The sequence below is a fragment of the Balaenoptera borealis genome (assembly GCF_965194805.1).
Source record: "Balaenoptera borealis genome assembly, chromosome: 2".
In the NCBI taxonomy this organism is placed as follows: domain Eukaryota; kingdom Metazoa; phylum Chordata; class Mammalia; order Artiodactyla; family Balaenopteridae; genus Balaenoptera; species Balaenoptera borealis.
This window is the reverse complement of record NC_138867.1, coordinates 108,060,731-108,079,059: the sequence shown is the minus strand read 5'-3', so window position 1 is coordinate 108,079,059 and position 18,329 is coordinate 108,060,731. Positions and strand designations below refer to the sequence as shown.

The 18,329-nt window shown below is 36.3% G+C and overlaps 1 protein-coding gene across 1 annotated transcript in view; it reads left to right on the top strand.

Annotated features, from left to right (window-relative positions):
* FBN2 (fibrillin 2) overlaps window positions 1–18,329 on the top strand; it is a 224,140-nt gene that overhangs the window by 180,938 nt on the left and 24,873 nt on the right. The window contains exons 40-52 of the mRNA XM_082380764.1: window positions 831–956; window positions 1,564–1,716; window positions 5,697–5,765; window positions 6,665–6,790; window positions 6,972–7,097; window positions 8,718–8,843; window positions 10,671–10,787; window positions 12,300–12,428; window positions 12,848–12,967; window positions 15,763–15,888; window positions 16,556–16,708; window positions 17,514–17,579; window positions 17,894–18,019. Coding sequence (XP_082236890.1) covers window positions 831–956; window positions 1,564–1,716; window positions 5,697–5,765; window positions 6,665–6,790; window positions 6,972–7,097; window positions 8,718–8,843; window positions 10,671–10,787; window positions 12,300–12,428; window positions 12,848–12,967; window positions 15,763–15,888; window positions 16,556–16,708; window positions 17,514–17,579; window positions 17,894–18,019 — 1,563 coding nt within the window. The remainder of the gene's footprint in view (window positions 1–830; window positions 957–1,563; window positions 1,717–5,696; window positions 5,766–6,664; window positions 6,791–6,971; window positions 7,098–8,717; window positions 8,844–10,670; window positions 10,788–12,299; window positions 12,429–12,847; window positions 12,968–15,762; window positions 15,889–16,555; window positions 16,709–17,513; window positions 17,580–17,893; window positions 18,020–18,329) is intronic.

Sequence of the window (18,329 nt, the reverse complement as noted above, 5' to 3'; positions counted from 1 at the left end):
ATTTTCAGTAACTTTTAAATGTTGGACAACATAGTATGAAGCTGTTCAGAGGTTATGCAGATGCCTTTCTTGGTTCCATCCCCAACTTCTCACGTGGTGGTGTAATCATCCTTTTAGAGGCCTGTCTCCCCACTAGACTGGGAGCTTCTTGAAGCAAGGTCCACATTTATTTCATCTTTATAGCTGCAAGTTCTAGCTTACAGTAGAATCTCAGTATTTATTTATGGAATGAATGAATGCATGCTTCTAAAAAATGAACATTAAACATGTAATGTAATTGTTTCCATTATAACCTTTCTTTTGGAACATGTTAGATAAATGCATCTGGAAGAAATATGATTTAATAAGGAGAATACCCAGCAGCTGTGCTACTTCTAGCATCTCTGAATGGGTGCTAATTTGAAAGGAGCTATCAAGAAAAATGCTTTCCTAACTGCATTCAGTTTAAAGTTGACACTAAAATTTGGTTTTCAATGACATAAGAGTAAAGTAGCTTTAAAGCAATTCCATTTGAAGAATATGAAATTTCAATTAAAAAGTATAGGTGCCATTTATTTTTTGCCACTTTGGAATAGTTTATTTTGATTATCTTTATTTTTGAATGTTAGGTTTTTATTCTTCAGAAGAAGGACATATCTTATATCATGTAAATGCATATTTGGGGGCATTTCCTATGTAATTGCTTTAAATTCTAAATTTTATAAAAATAAGATAAATTCTATAAAAATATGAAATTGGGGAATCAGCCATATGCTTTGTTCAGTAGTTTAAGTGATATAAATTCATGGGGAAAATATTTACTAATTAATGGATATTCTTGCATCCTCTAGATATTGATGAGTGTTTTGCACATCCTGGTGTGTGTGGACCTGGGACTTGCTACAACACCCTGGGAAATTACACCTGCATTTGCCCACCTGAATACATGCAGGTCAATGGAGGCCACAACTGTATGGGTAGGTAAAGGTCTCTGAGATTGATTAGGTCACAGTTGCTGGCGTCCTGGCCAACAGTTATCTCTCACATACTTACATCTCAGAATTATTATTCAGAAAGTTTGGAAGTTAAATCTTTATGAATAGTGAAGTATTTCAAAGTCTTATTATAAACTTCTGGGTCTGTATCATATTTTTGAACTTTGGCTACGTAGTTGCATGTTACAAAGCATGAGTCAGGTAGAAAATTTCATCAAATATTGTAAATATATATTCTTAAATAATTTTTATTTTCCATTCATGTAAAGTGAACATTATTTTATGAATAAGAGAACATTTAAAACTTAACATGTAATGCTTTTTAAATTAAATACATTTGAATAGAGAAGTATCTATTAACTTTGTCCCCCCAAGAAAATTGTAAATGAAACCCCTTATTTAAAAACAGGAAAGATGCTTATCTAAAAATGATTTGTGTTCAGCTTAAGGAATTATTTAAAGATACCTCCAAACGACCGTGAAAATTTTCAGAGTTAATCGAGGAAGTTTGGTGTGTCCAGGTGTGTGGGGTTTGCTATTAGCTGCTTGCTGATAGGCTCGGTTGGCTTACTTGTTTTTCTCTATGTAGACATGAGAAAAAGCTTCTGCTACCGAAGCTATAATGGAACCACTTGTGAGAATGAGTTGCCTTTTAATGTGACAAAGAGGATGTGCTGCTGCACATACAATGTGGGCAAAGCCTGGAACAAACCTTGTGAACCGTGCCCAACGCCAGGAACGGGTAAGCACACAGCTCCTGCTTCTGCTGCAGGCCGAGTCAGTGACACAGGTATACATGTAACAGTAGAGGAAAAGCAAAAAGTACTAAAAGTATGGAAAGCAGACACACTCCGTTCTGAAAATACCCAAGAGGTCATATGGCTCGGTTTCTCAAGCAGCCCTCTTTGGGATTCAAACACTAATTCCTGAGATGTCTGTTGAGTAGGAGTCTGGATCCTGAAAATAAGCCCCAATGCTGAAATTAAAATTTATAACGCTAGTCCATTTAAACTCATTATCTTAAACCATGCTGCTTAATTATTCTTTTATTCATAAAACAAGTATTTATTGAGAAACTATTGTGTGTCATCGTGCTATATTTAGAAGGTGTCATTTTGATTTGAAAATTTGTGGTCATTTAAAGTCCAGCAAGCTCAGTAAGTATCTTTTTAGTTCAACCTTGGAAAATATGCAAAAAATGGATTTGATGAGCAAACTTAACATAAAAGCAATGTAGTGTCAAAGTTTTCCTTATGCATCATTTCCCTCAAACTTACCTGAAATTTTTAGGCAGAAAAGAGAGCTGGTCTTTACACAGTAAAATTTTTCTCCAAGCACAGATTCTTTTGAAAGAAAAACTGAACGGTAATACAGACAAGAGCAAAAAAATCGTCTTAAAATTGTTGCCCACTCAGGTTCTTTTATGACCTGAGAAGGGATCACTCTTAATAGTTGTAGATACTAAGAGTTGAACCAATAGGACAAATAAGAAACAATGGTTATGCGTTTGTTACCAAATACAGTATTACTTAGGGTATATTTATTAAAATGTTTCATTTAACATGATGAAACTAAGGAGAGACATGGTGAAAAGTGACATATGGGGCCTTTCTCAGTGGCTCAAATTCAGTGGGCAAATGGATTTTCTCTTTTTTCTTTTTTTTTTAATTGAAGTATAATTAATATACAATATTATTTTCAGGATTACAACATAGTGATTTGACATTTATATACATTATGGATTGATCTCTACAATAAGTCTAGTAACCATATGTCCCCATGCAAAGTTATTGCAATTTTATTGACCATTCCTTATGGATACATTACTTTCCTGTGACTTATTTATTTTATAGCTGGAAATCTGTACCTCTTAATCCCTCACGTCTATTTTGCCCAACCCCCAACTCCCTTCCCCTCTGATGACCACCAGTTTTTCTTTATAACTACGATTCTGTTTCTGTTTTGTTTTGTTCATTTGTTTTGTTTTTTAGATTCCACATATAAGTGAAGTCATACATTGCTTGTCTTTCTTGGTCTCACTTATTTCACGTAGCAAAATGCCCTCTAGATTCATCTATGTTGTTGAAAGTGGCAAGATTTCATTCATTATTATGGCTGAGTAATATTCCATTGTGTATATATATGTGTGTGTGTATATATACATACAATATATCACATCTTGTTTATCACATCATCCATCAGTGGACACTTAGGTTGCTTCCATATCTTGGCTATTGTAAATAATACTACAGAGAACATAAAAGTGTATATATCTTTTTGAGTTACTGTTTTGTTTTCTTCACGTAAATACTCAGAGGTGGAATTGCTGAATTGTATGGCAGTTTTTATTTTTAATTTTTTAAGAAACCTCCATACTGTTTTCCGTAGTGGCTGCACCAATTTACATTCCCACCAATGGTACACAAGGATTCCCTTTTCTCCTCATCCTCACCAACACTTGTTATGTGTGGTCTTTTTGATAATAGCCATACTGACAGGTGTGAGGTGATATCTCACTGTGGTTTTGACTTGCCTTCCCCTGATGATCACTGACATAGAGCATCTTTTCTTGTGTCTGTTGGCCATCTGTATGTCTTCCTTGGAAAAATGTCTATTCAAGTCCTCTGCCCATTTTTAACTAGATTGTTTGTATTTTTTATATTGAGTTGTGACCACTCTTTGTATATTTCAATATTAACCCCTTATTGGATATATCATTTGCAAATATCTTCTCCCATTCAGTAGATTGCCTTTTCATTTTGTAGATGATTTCCTTCACTGTGCAAAAGGTTTTTCGTTTGATGTAGTCCCATTTGTTTATTTTTGCTTTTCTTTCCCTTGCCTGAGGGCTTTTCTTTCCCTTGCCTGAGGAGACAGATTCAAAAAAAATATTGCTAAGACCAGCGTCAAAGAGCATACTGCTTATGTTTTCTACTAGGAGTTTATGGTTTCCAGTCTTACATTTAAGTCTCTAATGTATTCTGAGTTTATTTTTTTATATGGTGTAAGAAAGTGGCCAGTTTCAATCTTTTGCAAGTGTCTGTATAGTTTTCCCAGCACCATTTATTGAAGAGACTGTGTTTTCCCCACTGTATAATCTGGGCTCCTGTGTCATAAATTAAGTGATCACATAAGTGTGGGTTTACTTCTGGACTCTCTATTCTGTTCCATTGATTTATGTGTTTGTTTTTGTACCAGCACCATACTGTTTTGATGACTGTAGCTTTGTAGTATACTTTGAAGTCAGGGATCTTGATACCTCCAGCTTTGTCCTTCTTTCTTAATACATTATTGACTGGGGGATTTTTGCAGAAACTAATGCCTGTGGCCGTAATACATCTCCAGTCAAAAATGTGTTAAGATTGCTTTGGCACAAGTGGATTTTCTTAGCTCTATCTTGCCCTAGTTTTGTTCCAAAAAAACAAATAGGAACATTTTTATAATTCTGTAATTTGAAAACTTCACCAGTTAGAAATTGAAAATCATTGGTTTGGGGAATTAAATATTACTTTTTTAGGTGAGAGGAAGTAAAGGGCTTAGGTTTGATAGACTGGTCTGTATTTAAATCACAGCTCTGCCATGATTATTTATCCTTTCTGAAACTGATTCCTCATATGCTAAATAAGGATAATAAATCAGTGATGACAGTGACTAATTGATATGGTTATAAGGACGATCATTTATTTATTTATTTTTGGTTGCGCTGGGTCTTAGTTGCAGCAGGCAGGCTCCTTAGTTGTGGCATACCAACTGTTAGTTGCCGCATGCATGTGGGATCTAGCTCCCTGACCAGGGATCGAACCTGGCCCCCCTGCACTGGGAGCATGGAGTCTTAACCACTGCACCACCAGGGAAGTCCCTATAGTGATGATTAAATGAGATGATGTATACAAATTACAATTTGCATATTGCCACGCAGTTAGAAGCCATTAAATTGAGCACCTGTGATGTGCCTCTCTATATGTTCTGGATGCTTGGTGAATATTGGTGGATGAAGTAGACAAAGTCCCTCCCCAGATAGCACTTGGAGTATAGTCTGCAGTATGTGTTTACTTGATACTGTTTTCAAGAGTTTTATTCATGTGTGTAGCAGTGGGCATTAGAAGAAATATGCTTCTTAAAAATTAGACTATTAGTTTGGTGAATTATGTGGAGTGACTCTCATAGTCTCTATTTTATTCCACGATGCATTGTTTTCAATGCCTCAAATTTCACATTCCAACAAATAGACATTTATGTTAAAAAAAGACAAAATTCATGTCTCATTCATTACTCACTGTTAACATGTTTCACCACTACAAAATTATTTTTGCATGCCTATGCCTTTGTGCAATTCTAATCCCTTTTTAAATTTTTACACTAACCTGGTTTTTCAATCTACCTAAATCGGATCATTTTTAAAGCCCTCCATATCCAAATAAAAAGAATATAAATGCCTAAAGTAGATATTTTGAATCTTATAATGATTTACTTCTAATATCAGAGCAGTAAAAAGTTAATGATGATAATAATAAGAATAGCAATAATAATAATGATAAAGTATGCCTAGATTCACTCCTTGCAGAAGCTGGCATTGTTATCAAATAAATATAATTGAAATTAAAATGTCTCATTGTGAATAATATAAAATATATCTGTCAGTAAAAGTAATACTATGTAAAATGTTATTTTGAAGGAGTTTGAGAATTTTAAGAGCGCATTTGCTTTGTTTATATTTTAAAGCTGACTTTAAAACCATATGTGGAAATATTCCTGGATTCACCTTTGACATTCACACTGGAAAAGCTGTTGGTGAGTTTTTTCTAAATTATGTTTATTTTAATACATACATGTAGCATTTTGTAAAAATTTGTTCAGTGTTTTTAAAGTCTAAAGTACCATAAAAGATAATAATCTGTATTTGGATCTAATATAGTTAGACAAGAAAGAAATAACATGTTTACAACCTCTAACCAAGTGTTAACAGTGGGATTAGTACATCAACATAGTCTGGTGATTGAGTTATGATAGTTATGTGACTATCTCAAGATTTCGTACATATCAAGCTGAAACTTTAGTTTTCCTCTTCTTGAATATTGTATTACATGACTCTAAATAATCCACTTTATTTTAACCTTTACCGTCTGTTTTCATAAGTATACGTTTAAGTTTTGGGTGTATTTTTACAGTATTCCTTTCTCCCAATCTACTTATGAATTTGCAGAATTATTAATTATATAAATCACTTCCTCCTGAATGTACTTCCTGTTGCACAATCTACTTTTCTTCCACAAAGATTAAATAAACAATATAATTTTAAGTGTCCATTATCAGTGCATGTATAACAAAGGACATAAAATTAAAAAAATATAGCTGGCTTTATCAGATGCCTGATAGCAATTTGGGGAGCCTGACATGTAACTTAAGAGGAAGCTTGATTCCCTAGGAAGTTCATTTGCTAAATTGACACTAATATCACTTGGTATATTTGATCAGCTACTTCATTTTTTTTCATCACTGTTCAAAGGATATAATATCTTATGATCTATATGCTTTCATAAACCACAAAATCATTCATACTGGTATAGAATTGATTTTTGTGACACTGAGTGTGTGTTTTCACTCCAGTGTACACATAGTATTATTCAAGGTTTTACGGTGAATACATTAAGGAGAACCCTGTATATTTGATCACATCTGTTCAATTGCAGACATTGATGAATGTAAAGAGATTCCAGGCATTTGTGCAAATGGTGTGTGTATTAACCAGATTGGCAGTTTCCGCTGTGAATGCCCTACGGGATTCAGCTACAATGACCTGCTCCTGGTCTGTGAAGGTAATCTGAATGATGTGTGACCTTATCCAAAAAAGTTTGGCAGACATAACTGGTTTTTAGACAGTTTTCTGATTTTTACTGTTTCTTCTACAACATTTGGGAGTTGATCACCAAATTGGTTAAGTGAATATAATACTGATGCAGTAACGAAGTTTTAAAAACGGAATTGTTGCTCTTTCAGATATTGATGAGTGCAGCAACGGTGATAACCTCTGCCAGCGAAATGCCGACTGCATCAACAGTCCCGGCAGCTACCGCTGCGAGTGCGCTGCAGGTTTCAAACTTTCACCCAACGGAGCCTGTGTAGGTAAGAAAGAGAATGACTCGTTCTTTGACACTGAGCACAATGTTCTTTATACTTCCTGCACTAAAAACTGTCCATGCTTTCCTATCAAAAAAGGTATTTTCTTTGTCTGGTTTTGGTATCAGGGTGATGGTGGCCTCATAGAATGAATTTGGGAGTGTTTCTCCCTCTGCTATATTTTGGAAGAGTTTGAGAAGGATAGGTGTTAGCTCTTCTCTAAATGTTTGATAGAATTCGCTTGTGATGTCATCTGGTCCTGGGCTTTTGTTTGTTGGAAGATTTTTAATCACAGTTTCAATTTCAGTGCTTGTGATTGGTCTGTTCATATGTTCTGTTTCTTCCTGGTTCAATCTTGGAAGGTTGTACCTTTCTAAGAATTTGTCCATTTCTTCCAGGTTGTCCATTTTATTGGCATAGAGTTGCTTGTAGTATTCTCTCATGATCCTTTGTATTTCTGCTGTGTCAGTTGTAACTTCTCCTTTTTCATTTCTAATTTTATTGATTTGAGTCCTCTCCCTTTTTTTCTCAATGAGTCTGGCTAAAGGTTTATCAATTTTATCTTCTCAAAGAACCAGTTTTTAGTTTCATTAATCTTTGCTATTGTTTTCTTCGTTTCTATTTCATTTATTTCTGCTTTGATCTTTATTATTTCTTTCCTTCTACTAACTTTGGGTTTTGTTTGTCCTTCTTTTTCTAGTTGCTTTAGGTGTAAGGTTAGGTTGTTTATTTGAGATTTTTTCTTGTTTCTTGAGGTAAGATTGTATTGCTATAAACTTCCCTCTTAGAACTGCTTTTGCTGCCTCCCATAGGTTTTGGGTCGTCGTGTTTTCATTGTCATTTGTTTCTAGGTATTTTTTGATTTCCTCTTTGAGTTTTTCAGTGATCTCTTGGTTATTTTTATTAGGACATGTATGTGGAATCTAGAAAATGGTATCAATGAACCTATTTGCAAAGTAGAAATAGAGACACAGACATAGAGACCAAGTGTACGGATACCAAGGGGGGAAGGGAGGGTAGGATGGATTGGGAGATTGGGATTGACATATATACACTACTATGTACAAAATAGATAAGTAATGAGAACAGACTGTATAGCACAGGGAACTCTACTCAATGCTCTGTGGTGATCTAAATGGGAAGGAAATCCAAGGAAGAGGGGATATATGTATACGTGTGGCTGATTCACTTTGCTGTACAGCAGAAACTAACACAACACTGTAAAACAATTATACTCCAATTAAAAAAAGAGAAAAAAGATAATTTTGAAAAGATTTTCTAAGTAAATCTATTCATTCATATTGAACCTATTTTACCATATCTTTTAGATTCTTTTGTTAGGAAAAGAAGAGGTCTCTCAATGGATTTTCCTGGAATTGGACCTAAAATAAAATAATGTCCTTGAGATACCAATCAGCATGTAAAAATTGCATGATTTAAAATTTTTTGAAAAGGTTTGGATACTTTTAAACCCTTGCTTATTTTGATTCAGCTGTTGTTATGGTTCACTTTCAGACTGTCTGTAATAATTAATAGCAGATTATAGAAACAGCGCCTGTGGAAAAAAATGAAGGAATCTTAATAAAGATCAGATATGTATAACATGTGTTTTATTTTTTGTGCTAGATCGCAACGAATGTTTAGAAATTCCTAATGTTTGCAGTCATGGCCTGTGTGTGGATTTACAAGGAAGTTACCAGTGTATCTGCCACAACGGCTTTAAGGCTTCTCAGGACCAGACGATGTGCATGGGTAAGAAGGAGGACATTAGTTTCAGGGGGTGACGTGGAGCTGAGACTCCAGAAGAGATTACAGTTCGGTCACTTGCCACAAGTAACTACCAAGTCTCTGTCAGAAACAGTCTTACAAAAAATGAGTTCTGTGAAACTGTTTATGGTTTTATTCAATGTAAAATTTGCAAGCAGGACACACCACAATATGTTCTTGGGTTCAGTGTTTACAGCCTTTTTCCCCAGGTGACTTTCACATGCTTATTAACCTGAGCTCTGGGACACTCAGGGTTACGTTGAGATCACCACGGTACCAGCTGCCCATTTACCCCCCTCTCAAGAAAGCCTTTTGGCTTCCCTCTCAAGAAAGCCTTTTGGAATGCAAGAATACAAGGGAGTAGTAACAGAGTGACAGTTTTGAAATGAATATATAAACACACACATACGTACATATGCTTCTTTCACCTGAATCATTGAATACATGAGATTTATCTGCTTGTTTTGCTTTTCAACTCTTAAAAACAATTTTTAGAAGCAAAGATAGCGGAACTTTGAAAAGCCCCAGTAGCTAATGTACAGTTAGTTAAGCAATAATTGTGTTCAGTAAGTACTTGCTGAGCTGATGATTAATGAGATTTCAAAAGCAGATGGGCTGGACACCTTGGAACTCAGCTTAAACTCCTTAAATCTGATGTCAGCCACTGGCTCATCTCCACTGAAGCACTTTGCGCTTGCAGGAGGAAAATTAAATTTAAAAGTTGGCTATTTATAATTATCATGTTCTCAGTTTAGAAAAAGCTAAAGTTGTGCATCTACTCTTTTGGTATTTAAGATACTATCTTTGTGAATCGTAAGGTCAGATTTCAGTACAGCAGAACGGCAGAACTAGTTTCCTTTATGGCATATCCATACATGAGGACCACCTGGAGAACGTCTCCATTCTTCCAGTGCCTCCTAAGAGCTCCCCTGCAGACATTTCCCATCGTCCTAGGAAAAATTCTCCAGGGAATGCTTGTGCAAAGGACACACGGAGGATGTGGCCCTATTTGCATGAACTTTCTGAGATTGCTTGCTTATATATGCTTCTCCTGGCTGTTCTCTCTGAGAGGGAGGATATGATTTGCTAAAAAACACCCTGAGATTTATGGTTCAGAAATTCATATGGTGAAAATCTGTCCTTGATCCTAACAATTCATCCATGATGAAAGTCAGCTAGACTCCTTGGTAATACCTCTCTTAAACAAAGCTTCCTTCCTAAGGAACAGTAATACCCTCTTTTTTTTTTCAGCATCCTGGAATTCATAGTCTAGTGTCTCCTCTGTTATATACCATGACCTTTCTAAATATTAATTCCATTTTTTCAAAGGCTAATAATAATTGAACTCTAATAGACTTTTTCAATTTAGATTCCACTGATTCATAAAATTTAGGAAATTAAAGTTTACCTTTGTTGTGCTGATCAAATTAAGATATGAAAATTTCTGGGGGAGCATTTATAATGCTTAATAGAACAAATTGTTCTAGTGTTTCAAAAGATTGATTTCCTTACAATTGACAAGTGAACCTATTCATTAAAACCTCTCACTAAGGAGATAGTTGCTTGCTTAGTAGTCCAGTTCTTTTCTGCGTCGTATATGTTCCTGTAAGTCATTAAGTGGCACTTTTTCCTATAATTTTCTGCTTCTGAGTTAGCTCTGCCTCATACTTACTTTCCTTAAATAAGTGTGGGTTCTTAGTATTGAATGAGGAAAATCTAAGTAAGCCAGTAGTTTAAAAAAATCTAAATGTTTAATAGGCTACGTTTTTCTAGTAAAAAATTGAATTCCTTTGAGCCAATGTTTCTTTGTAGATGTTGATGAATGTGAGCAGCATCCATGCGGAAATGGAACTTGTAAAAACACCGTTGGATCCTATAACTGTCTCTGCTACCCAGGCTTTGAACTCACTCATAATAATGATTGCCTGGGTAAGTACTCAGTCCTTTATTGCTTCTCTTTCATTTCTACACAATATCCTGAAACACAGAATAAAGCCAAAGAATAAATATTTTTATTATTCAAATTGAGCATGTGTGCCAAAAGATATGTAATATCATTAACTAATTCCTGGTTAACTAAAGTCACGCTCTTGGCTTAAATAATCACAAGACAATCTGCTGGGTTGAATACTATGTCAATCAACCAGTCAATTCAAGGGAAAAGGCCATGCAGATGATAGTAAATATATTGGGACTGATTTATGGTTTGGGGTTATTTTTACCCCTTAGATGGGATCAAAGTTAGACCTGTTATGGGTTCAGTGTTATTACAAGTATTTCATAAAATCTATTCTTGATTTACATTCAAACACTGACAATCTACAACTGAAAAACGTCGTGTTTTGAAATTTTATTTTCTGTCAGCTTTTGAAGCAAGGGATGCCTTTTCCCACAGAAAGAGTGTGTGGTGTCTAGGTTTCCAAATCAGCCCTCAGAAATCTGTTTAATCTCTGTGAACAACTGTAAACTTTCAGTGGAAAATAAAACTGTCTTCTCTACATGGCACAGAATTTTAGCCTTTGCCTCTAACAGACAGTGATTGAAATAAAAATTGAAAGTGACTGGAGGAGGAGGAGGGGGTCCTGTAGTTGGTGGAGAAGATAGTAAAAGATACGACAAAAAACACTGACAATATTTCATTTACCATGTGCCAGACACTATACTGGTGCTTTACTACATAACATCTCTTAATTCACATTATCCTGTAAGGTATGTGAAAGTAACTCAGGCCTTCTACCTTAATGGAACCATCACAGCTCAAACCCACCTCCTAATTTAATCCAATATATATTCCTCTCAGCTTTCTTTATTTTATAAAACTCTGGTGAAAAAATTTAGAGCTAACTAGACATTTTATTGAACCACCTTCTTGTCTGTAGTTTCTCAGACCCTTTGTACAGCCAGGGAGAATGAAAGATACAGATATGGCTCTGATCAAAGTCTAATCTGCAAACAAACTAAAAAATTACTCAAACGGGATCAACCCTAAGTTTAACTGAAAACCTACCACTTAAGAACTTTTTTTTCAAATTGACAGAAAAACGTGTCAGCAATTCTAGAGTGTTTTTCATAGAATTGATTTTTCTGTGTTTTTGATATGCTTCGTTATTTGTCCTTTGAATATAGTCAGCTTACCTCTAGGTAAAGTTACCTGCAAACTGGGCGGTCCAGTTAAATCCGTGTATACTCTTACCTCCAGGATGAGAACTATTTTTCAATTGGAAAGCATGGAAAGCTTCACCTTAAGCCTACAGAAGAGATCTGTGTGACCTTATTAGTCACCTGATCCTTATGATATGAGCCATTTTTCTCTGTGTTGATGAGGAATTGTAATGTAGGGTTTTGTAAATATCTACCAATGAATATGTTTTTAAGTTGCAACTTGTGACAGAATATGTGTTAAGAGCTCTCTCTGAAAAGCTAACTCCTGTTTGCTTACAGACGTAGATGAGTGCAGTTCCTTTTTTGGTCAGGTGTGCAGAAATGGACGGTGTTTTAATGAAATTGGCTCCTTCAAGTGTTTATGTAATGAAGGCTATGAACTTACTCCAGATGGCAAGAACTGTATAGGTAAGTATGTACATAATAAACAGTCTTTATGTTGTTTTGTTTTGTAAAATAATGATGTGATTTCCCCCCCACCCACCAACTTAGGGACACATTTGCATTTCATTTGGCCATCTGATTACATGACCAAGATAAATTTCATGGGAAATTTTGGTAAACGGTTTACTCAAACAGTTGGGAATGACTCGTATGCAGTGTTTTTATTGGGATAGAGCTTCAGGCTATCCGTGTCTCAATAAACGTAGACAAAGGAAAATTAGCCTCTTGCCAAATGAGTAATACACAATATGTCAAAAGTCTCTGAGGGCATATTTGCCCATAGTGACGTGGCAGATCAGAGGGCCTGAGTTGAGTTCATGTTAATATCCTTTGGCAACAATCGTCTCGTCTTTAAATCATTTTTTTCTTGTTTCTCTTTAAAGATACTAATGAGTGTGTTGCCCTTCCTGGCTCTTGCTCTCCTGGCACCTGTCAGAATTTGGAGGGATCCTTCAGATGCATCTGTCCCCCAGGGTATGAAGTAAAAAGCGAGAATTGCATCGGTAAGGCTAACGTTTATTTTGAGTCCGTGAGCTGTTTAGTATAATAAGACCTGGTATAGACTCTGTGGAAATATATTAACTCCAAACCACTGTAAGCATGCTGACCCAAGGAATTAAACATATAGCTGCCTACATCTGTTTTATTGAACCATCGGAAATGATTTGAAGGTGGAGTGGTGGGAATAAAGAATTTAAGGGTGTGGGATTTTTCATTAACAGAAATCTTATACTAGTCAAAGAATTTTCAGTGCATTCTAAGCTTTTTTCCAAATGTCAACAGAGACTTTCTACTGAATTTAAAGAGTGTCTACAAAAATTGTAATCTTTGGCAACCAATTTTAAAACAGCTATTAAAGGTGTCTGGAGTCCTAGAAATGTGAAGCAGAAAGTCTTGACAACGCTGTTGAAACATTTTTTTCCCTGGGAAGGCCACATGTCAAAACAGAAAATATTACTCCATTTGTCAGAACAGATGTTTTTCTGTGGAAACTCTCCCAGTGTACAAGAACACTGTAACCACATGAAAAGTGGGTCCCAGAATTGCCTGGTGGACATGATGAAGACCGACCTTTTTACAGTTACTTTATTTCACTTTTGTACAAATTAGTTTTAACAGTTTTGTTGAAATTCAGAAGCACCAGCATCTTAGTGTGGTTCTTCTAACGTGAAATGATTGTTAAGAGTTTTTTTGCCTTTGAGTTACCCAGTTTCTTAAAAAAATTCTAAGTAGCTCTACTGTTCACACTCAAGGGACTTATATAGATGGAACTGAAGGAGACAGTTCACTTAGTTAAATTTAATTTCTTTTCAGACCATATAATTACAAATAACAGGTATCCCTAGTCATTCCAATTTGGTGTTTATAACTTGTCCCTTTTTTGTCTGATTTGTATAGTTCCTTGTAAGATTGTCTAGTGTTTTTAATACTTAAAAATAATCGATAATAATACTAGAAGCATCTTAGCAAAAACTTTCTTGAAAAGTTTAAGATCCTTTCTTTTATTTTCTTTGTTTATATTTAATCTCAATTCTTCAACATCCCTGTGATTCATCTCTTTATGGAGCAAAGATAGCAGCAGTGTGTCAGCCATAAGGAGGAAATAGAAATGCATATGCCTCTTTGTATCAGAAAGACTTAGCTACCTTTTTTCTTAGTGAAAAAAATCTGTGATTCACTTACATTTTTTTAAACCTCAGGAGTATTTCTTTATCCACTGATAAACAACATCACTGTTTCACATGTCTTAAGAATGGGTTTTTAACTAACTTACTTCACTGTAAGAATATTTCCTTCATCCTATCAATAGAATCTCTTCTACCAATTTTCCTAGATGAAATGCTTCCTAACGTGACTATATGTACACTCACACACACACACACACACACACACACACACACACACACACACACACATGAATCCATCCTGACATTCAGTGGACATTACAGTGGACATCTTTTAGGTGCTGGAAATACAAAAAGGAAGTTTTTTCCTACAGGTAACTTACTGCCTAAGAGAAAAGACGTATTTCGTAAGAAACCCCACTTTGTAAAGATATCCTTACAATTCAGCGTGACAGACACCGTACTGGGGTCTGTTCAGGTTGTGGGATCACAGTAGGAGGCTGTGAATAATGATGGTGGTGGTGAGAGGATGGCATGTCTGGAAGCCTGTCACAAAGGATTGGTGACATTTGAGGTGTCTCTGAAATGTTGGATAGAAATTTACTAATCAAAGAAGGAAATGGAACAGAGAGGCATTTTGAAAAGAGAGGCAGCACAGACGTGATAAGGGGCGTCGACTGGCCAGCTCAGAAGATTGCACTCAGTCCTGCAGGCAGTATGGGGCACTGCAGGTTGCTTTAGAAACGATGTGGTACGACTCACTCATTAAAATTCTGCAAATATAAATTGAGAATGTAGAATGTGCCAGACACTGTGCTGGACTAAGCTGAGGGTGCAGCAGTGATCCAGACAGACAGACACATCACGTCCTCATGGAGCTTATGTTCTAATGTGCCTGAAATTGTGTAATGTTTATTCATTGAGTTAAAATAACCCATTAAGTAAGTGCTTCCAATGAAAAAAGGCCAAACATCACTGGTAAGGAATCCTTGTATATTTTAAGGAACCATTCTGGGGTCAGGTGGAAACGATAAAATTCTCAACACATGTCTGAGTTCCCCTAGTTCCACAGGCACAGCTTTTCAAGTAGGTGTGTGTTTTAGAGAACCAGCCCTGGTGGCAGTGTGAAGAGGAGAGAAGGAGATGCAGCAGTCCAGCTGGGAGATCTGCGATAATCCAGGCGGCAAATGATGTTGAGTTTGAATGTAGTGAGGAGGTAGGAATTACAGGCCACATGCTGCTTGCATGTGAAAGTTGAAAGGTCAGGGAGAGGAATAAATGTGATTCCAGGTCCCCAGTGTGGATTGCTGAGAGGGGCATCATAGAAGGGGACCATTGCTGAGGATGCGATGTCTGTGAGACATTGAAGTGGTCCTGTCAGGTAGGCAGGTGGATGTAAAAACACCCCCAGGGGTCAAGTCTGGAGAGCTGGAGACCGACTTGGGAGTCTGGGGCATATGGTTGATTGAAACTGGTTGTAATCTTTGACTTTTGAAGCAGTAACACTTTACTTTTTAAAGATAAGTTAAACGTATACATAATGCAATGTATTGTTTCATATTAAATATCCAATGGCTAGTGAACTGTTAAGAGTGTGGACAAATTATTTATTTTCAGATATTGAACAGTGTTTTGATTTGATTAAATCAATAAATTATCCTGCTCTTCTGCAGATATAAATGAATGTGATGAAGATCCCAACATCTGCCTTTTTGGTTCCTGCACCAATACTCCTGGGGGCTTCCAGTGCATCTGTCCCCCTGGTTTTGTGTTGTCTGATAATGGACGGAGATGCTTCGGTAAGTTTTGAAACGGCTTCTCTGTCATAATTGGCCCTTAGACTTCAGAGCTAGACAGTAAGCCATGATTCAGTGTTTGTCACTAAAAATATATGTCTCTGGCAAATACATCATCTGTAAGTTTAAAATGCAGGTCTCAGATGTATATGCACTGGACAATTTTTAAGGTACTTTGAATTATTGGCTCTGTTTCTACATTTTAAAAAAACTTCATACTAAATGACAAATTGTTATCTTGTTTCATCATTTTCATTCTGTGGTTGGCATAGATTTTTTTGTACATTGGTGAGGAGTTGCTTCTGATATGCTGTAACTTACTGAAAATTACCTAGATTGATTTTGTTAGGCTATAATGTAACAGTGGGGAAAAAAAAGACATGGAAATCATTTTAATATTGAGCATAATTTCTCAGATTTCCTAAGCACATTATTAAACTATTGTAAATATTTTAAATAATTAAATACAATTTTACAGAGCGGTCAGTTTAAACTGGCAAGTGATATCAGCAATTGAGGATTTCCAGACCTATCTTTTAACTGCTCATCTAATCTGCGTCACATGTTCAGCCCATGAGAAATGGTCTGTCGGAAACAGAGTTATGTACAAATTATTCCATCTTTTTAAATGACCAGTAAGGAGGTCTGTGATGTTTGCTTTCTTGATTAGATACTCGCCAGAGCTTCTGTTTCACAAACTTTGAAAATGGAAAGTGTTCCGTACCCAAAGCTTTCAATACCACAAAGGCGAAATGCTGCTGTAGTAAGATGCCAGGAGAGGGCTGGGGGGACCCCTGTGAGCTGTGCCCCAAAGATGATGAAGGTAAGAGCAACAACTACATAAAATGCCACTTTGCACTAGTTTGGGACTGTCTGGCAGAACCCAGTTGGACTATGTAATTTATGAATATTTTGAGGATGAAACTATCCCCTCACTTATAAACTTTAATGGTTCAGTGAGCAGCCTAGTCTCAGGAACTTCTTTCAACTTTTGTATTCAACATGTGTACATGCAGGGAGTTACCACGTTATTTCATTTCTCCCCCCAAGGCTAGTGTTACTTGTTTTGAAAGGAATGAATTTGAGAGGTGCAGGGCAAGAGATCCAAGGAGGGGATGAAAATTATATTCCAGATTGCTGCAGGAGTCCCACATGGGTATTGTATCACGCGCTGTGGCTCCCAGGCTCTTATGTGAAGTTCTGAGAAGCTGAGTCAGCACAATAGCCATTTGCAGGAATAGACCAAGAGCGTCACAGATCTAGTTAGCACGGCTGAACGGTACGATTGTTCCAGCAGGCTTGGAACTGGCCTGGTCTGTAGGCCAGAGGTAGCTTCTGTGTGTAATGGGCAGAGAGGCTCTTTGGCTGACCAACATTAAACGAGCAAGCAGACAGAATCAGACACCCTCCATAGGTGGCACTCTGGGAGGAGCTGGACAAGCTCAGGTGACCTTCTCTAAATATGCTCAACGTTGCTTTTGCAATAAATTATAAAAATAAAAAGACTCTTACTAAAAACAGCCTTGTAGAAGAGAAGTAAGCCTAATTTCACGTATTATCCATAATCAGTTAAGTTCTCTGATAGTTGAGACTCTTTGATAATGGGTAATTTGTGTTTTTCTCTGTAGTGGCGTTCCAGGATTTGTGTCCCTATGGCCATGGAACTGTTCCTAGTCTTCATGATACCCGTGAAGGTGTGGTTTGATGTATTTTATTTTCATAGTCTTACATAAGTATATTTTTGTACATTTATTTTATAATCATGCTGATTTTACTGTATAACATAGTATATTGCATTTAATGCACAAATACAATATTTATTATATATTTATCATATGCACTATATTTATCATAAGACTATGTTGTAACATGTGAAATACATTATATATTTCTCTGATAAAAGAAATGTTTATATGTTTTAAAATTTCTAAGGCTCTTTTGAATAGATATATACAGTTTGGGCATATCTTTTTATGTAAGAAAGTTCATGGGTGATTCTGTATTTTAGATGTCAATGAATGTCTTGAGAGCCCTGGCATTTGTTCAAATGGTCAGTGTATCAACACAGATGGGTCTTTTCGCTGTGAATGTCCAATGGGTTACAACCTTGATTACACTGGAGTACGCTGTGTGGGTAAGTGCTGACTCCACATTTCACACTTTGAAAGTTCTGTTTTCTTTCTTATATTCAGCAAAAGGTCTCTCAGGCACCCTGGGTGGCAGTGGGATTTACAAAGCCAGGACAAGTAGCCAGTAACTGCTCTTTCTTCTCCCATTCTACATTTTCCAGTAGACCTGGTTTATGTGAAGATGGGGAGAGTTGCCCAACCTCTGCCTTCAACCAAATATACAAACTCTGATGTGTCCAGAGATTTACAATTGCCAAAACCACTAACTGGGAAAGAGATCCATTTTACTTTATGACTTTCCACTTCTGCTCTGGT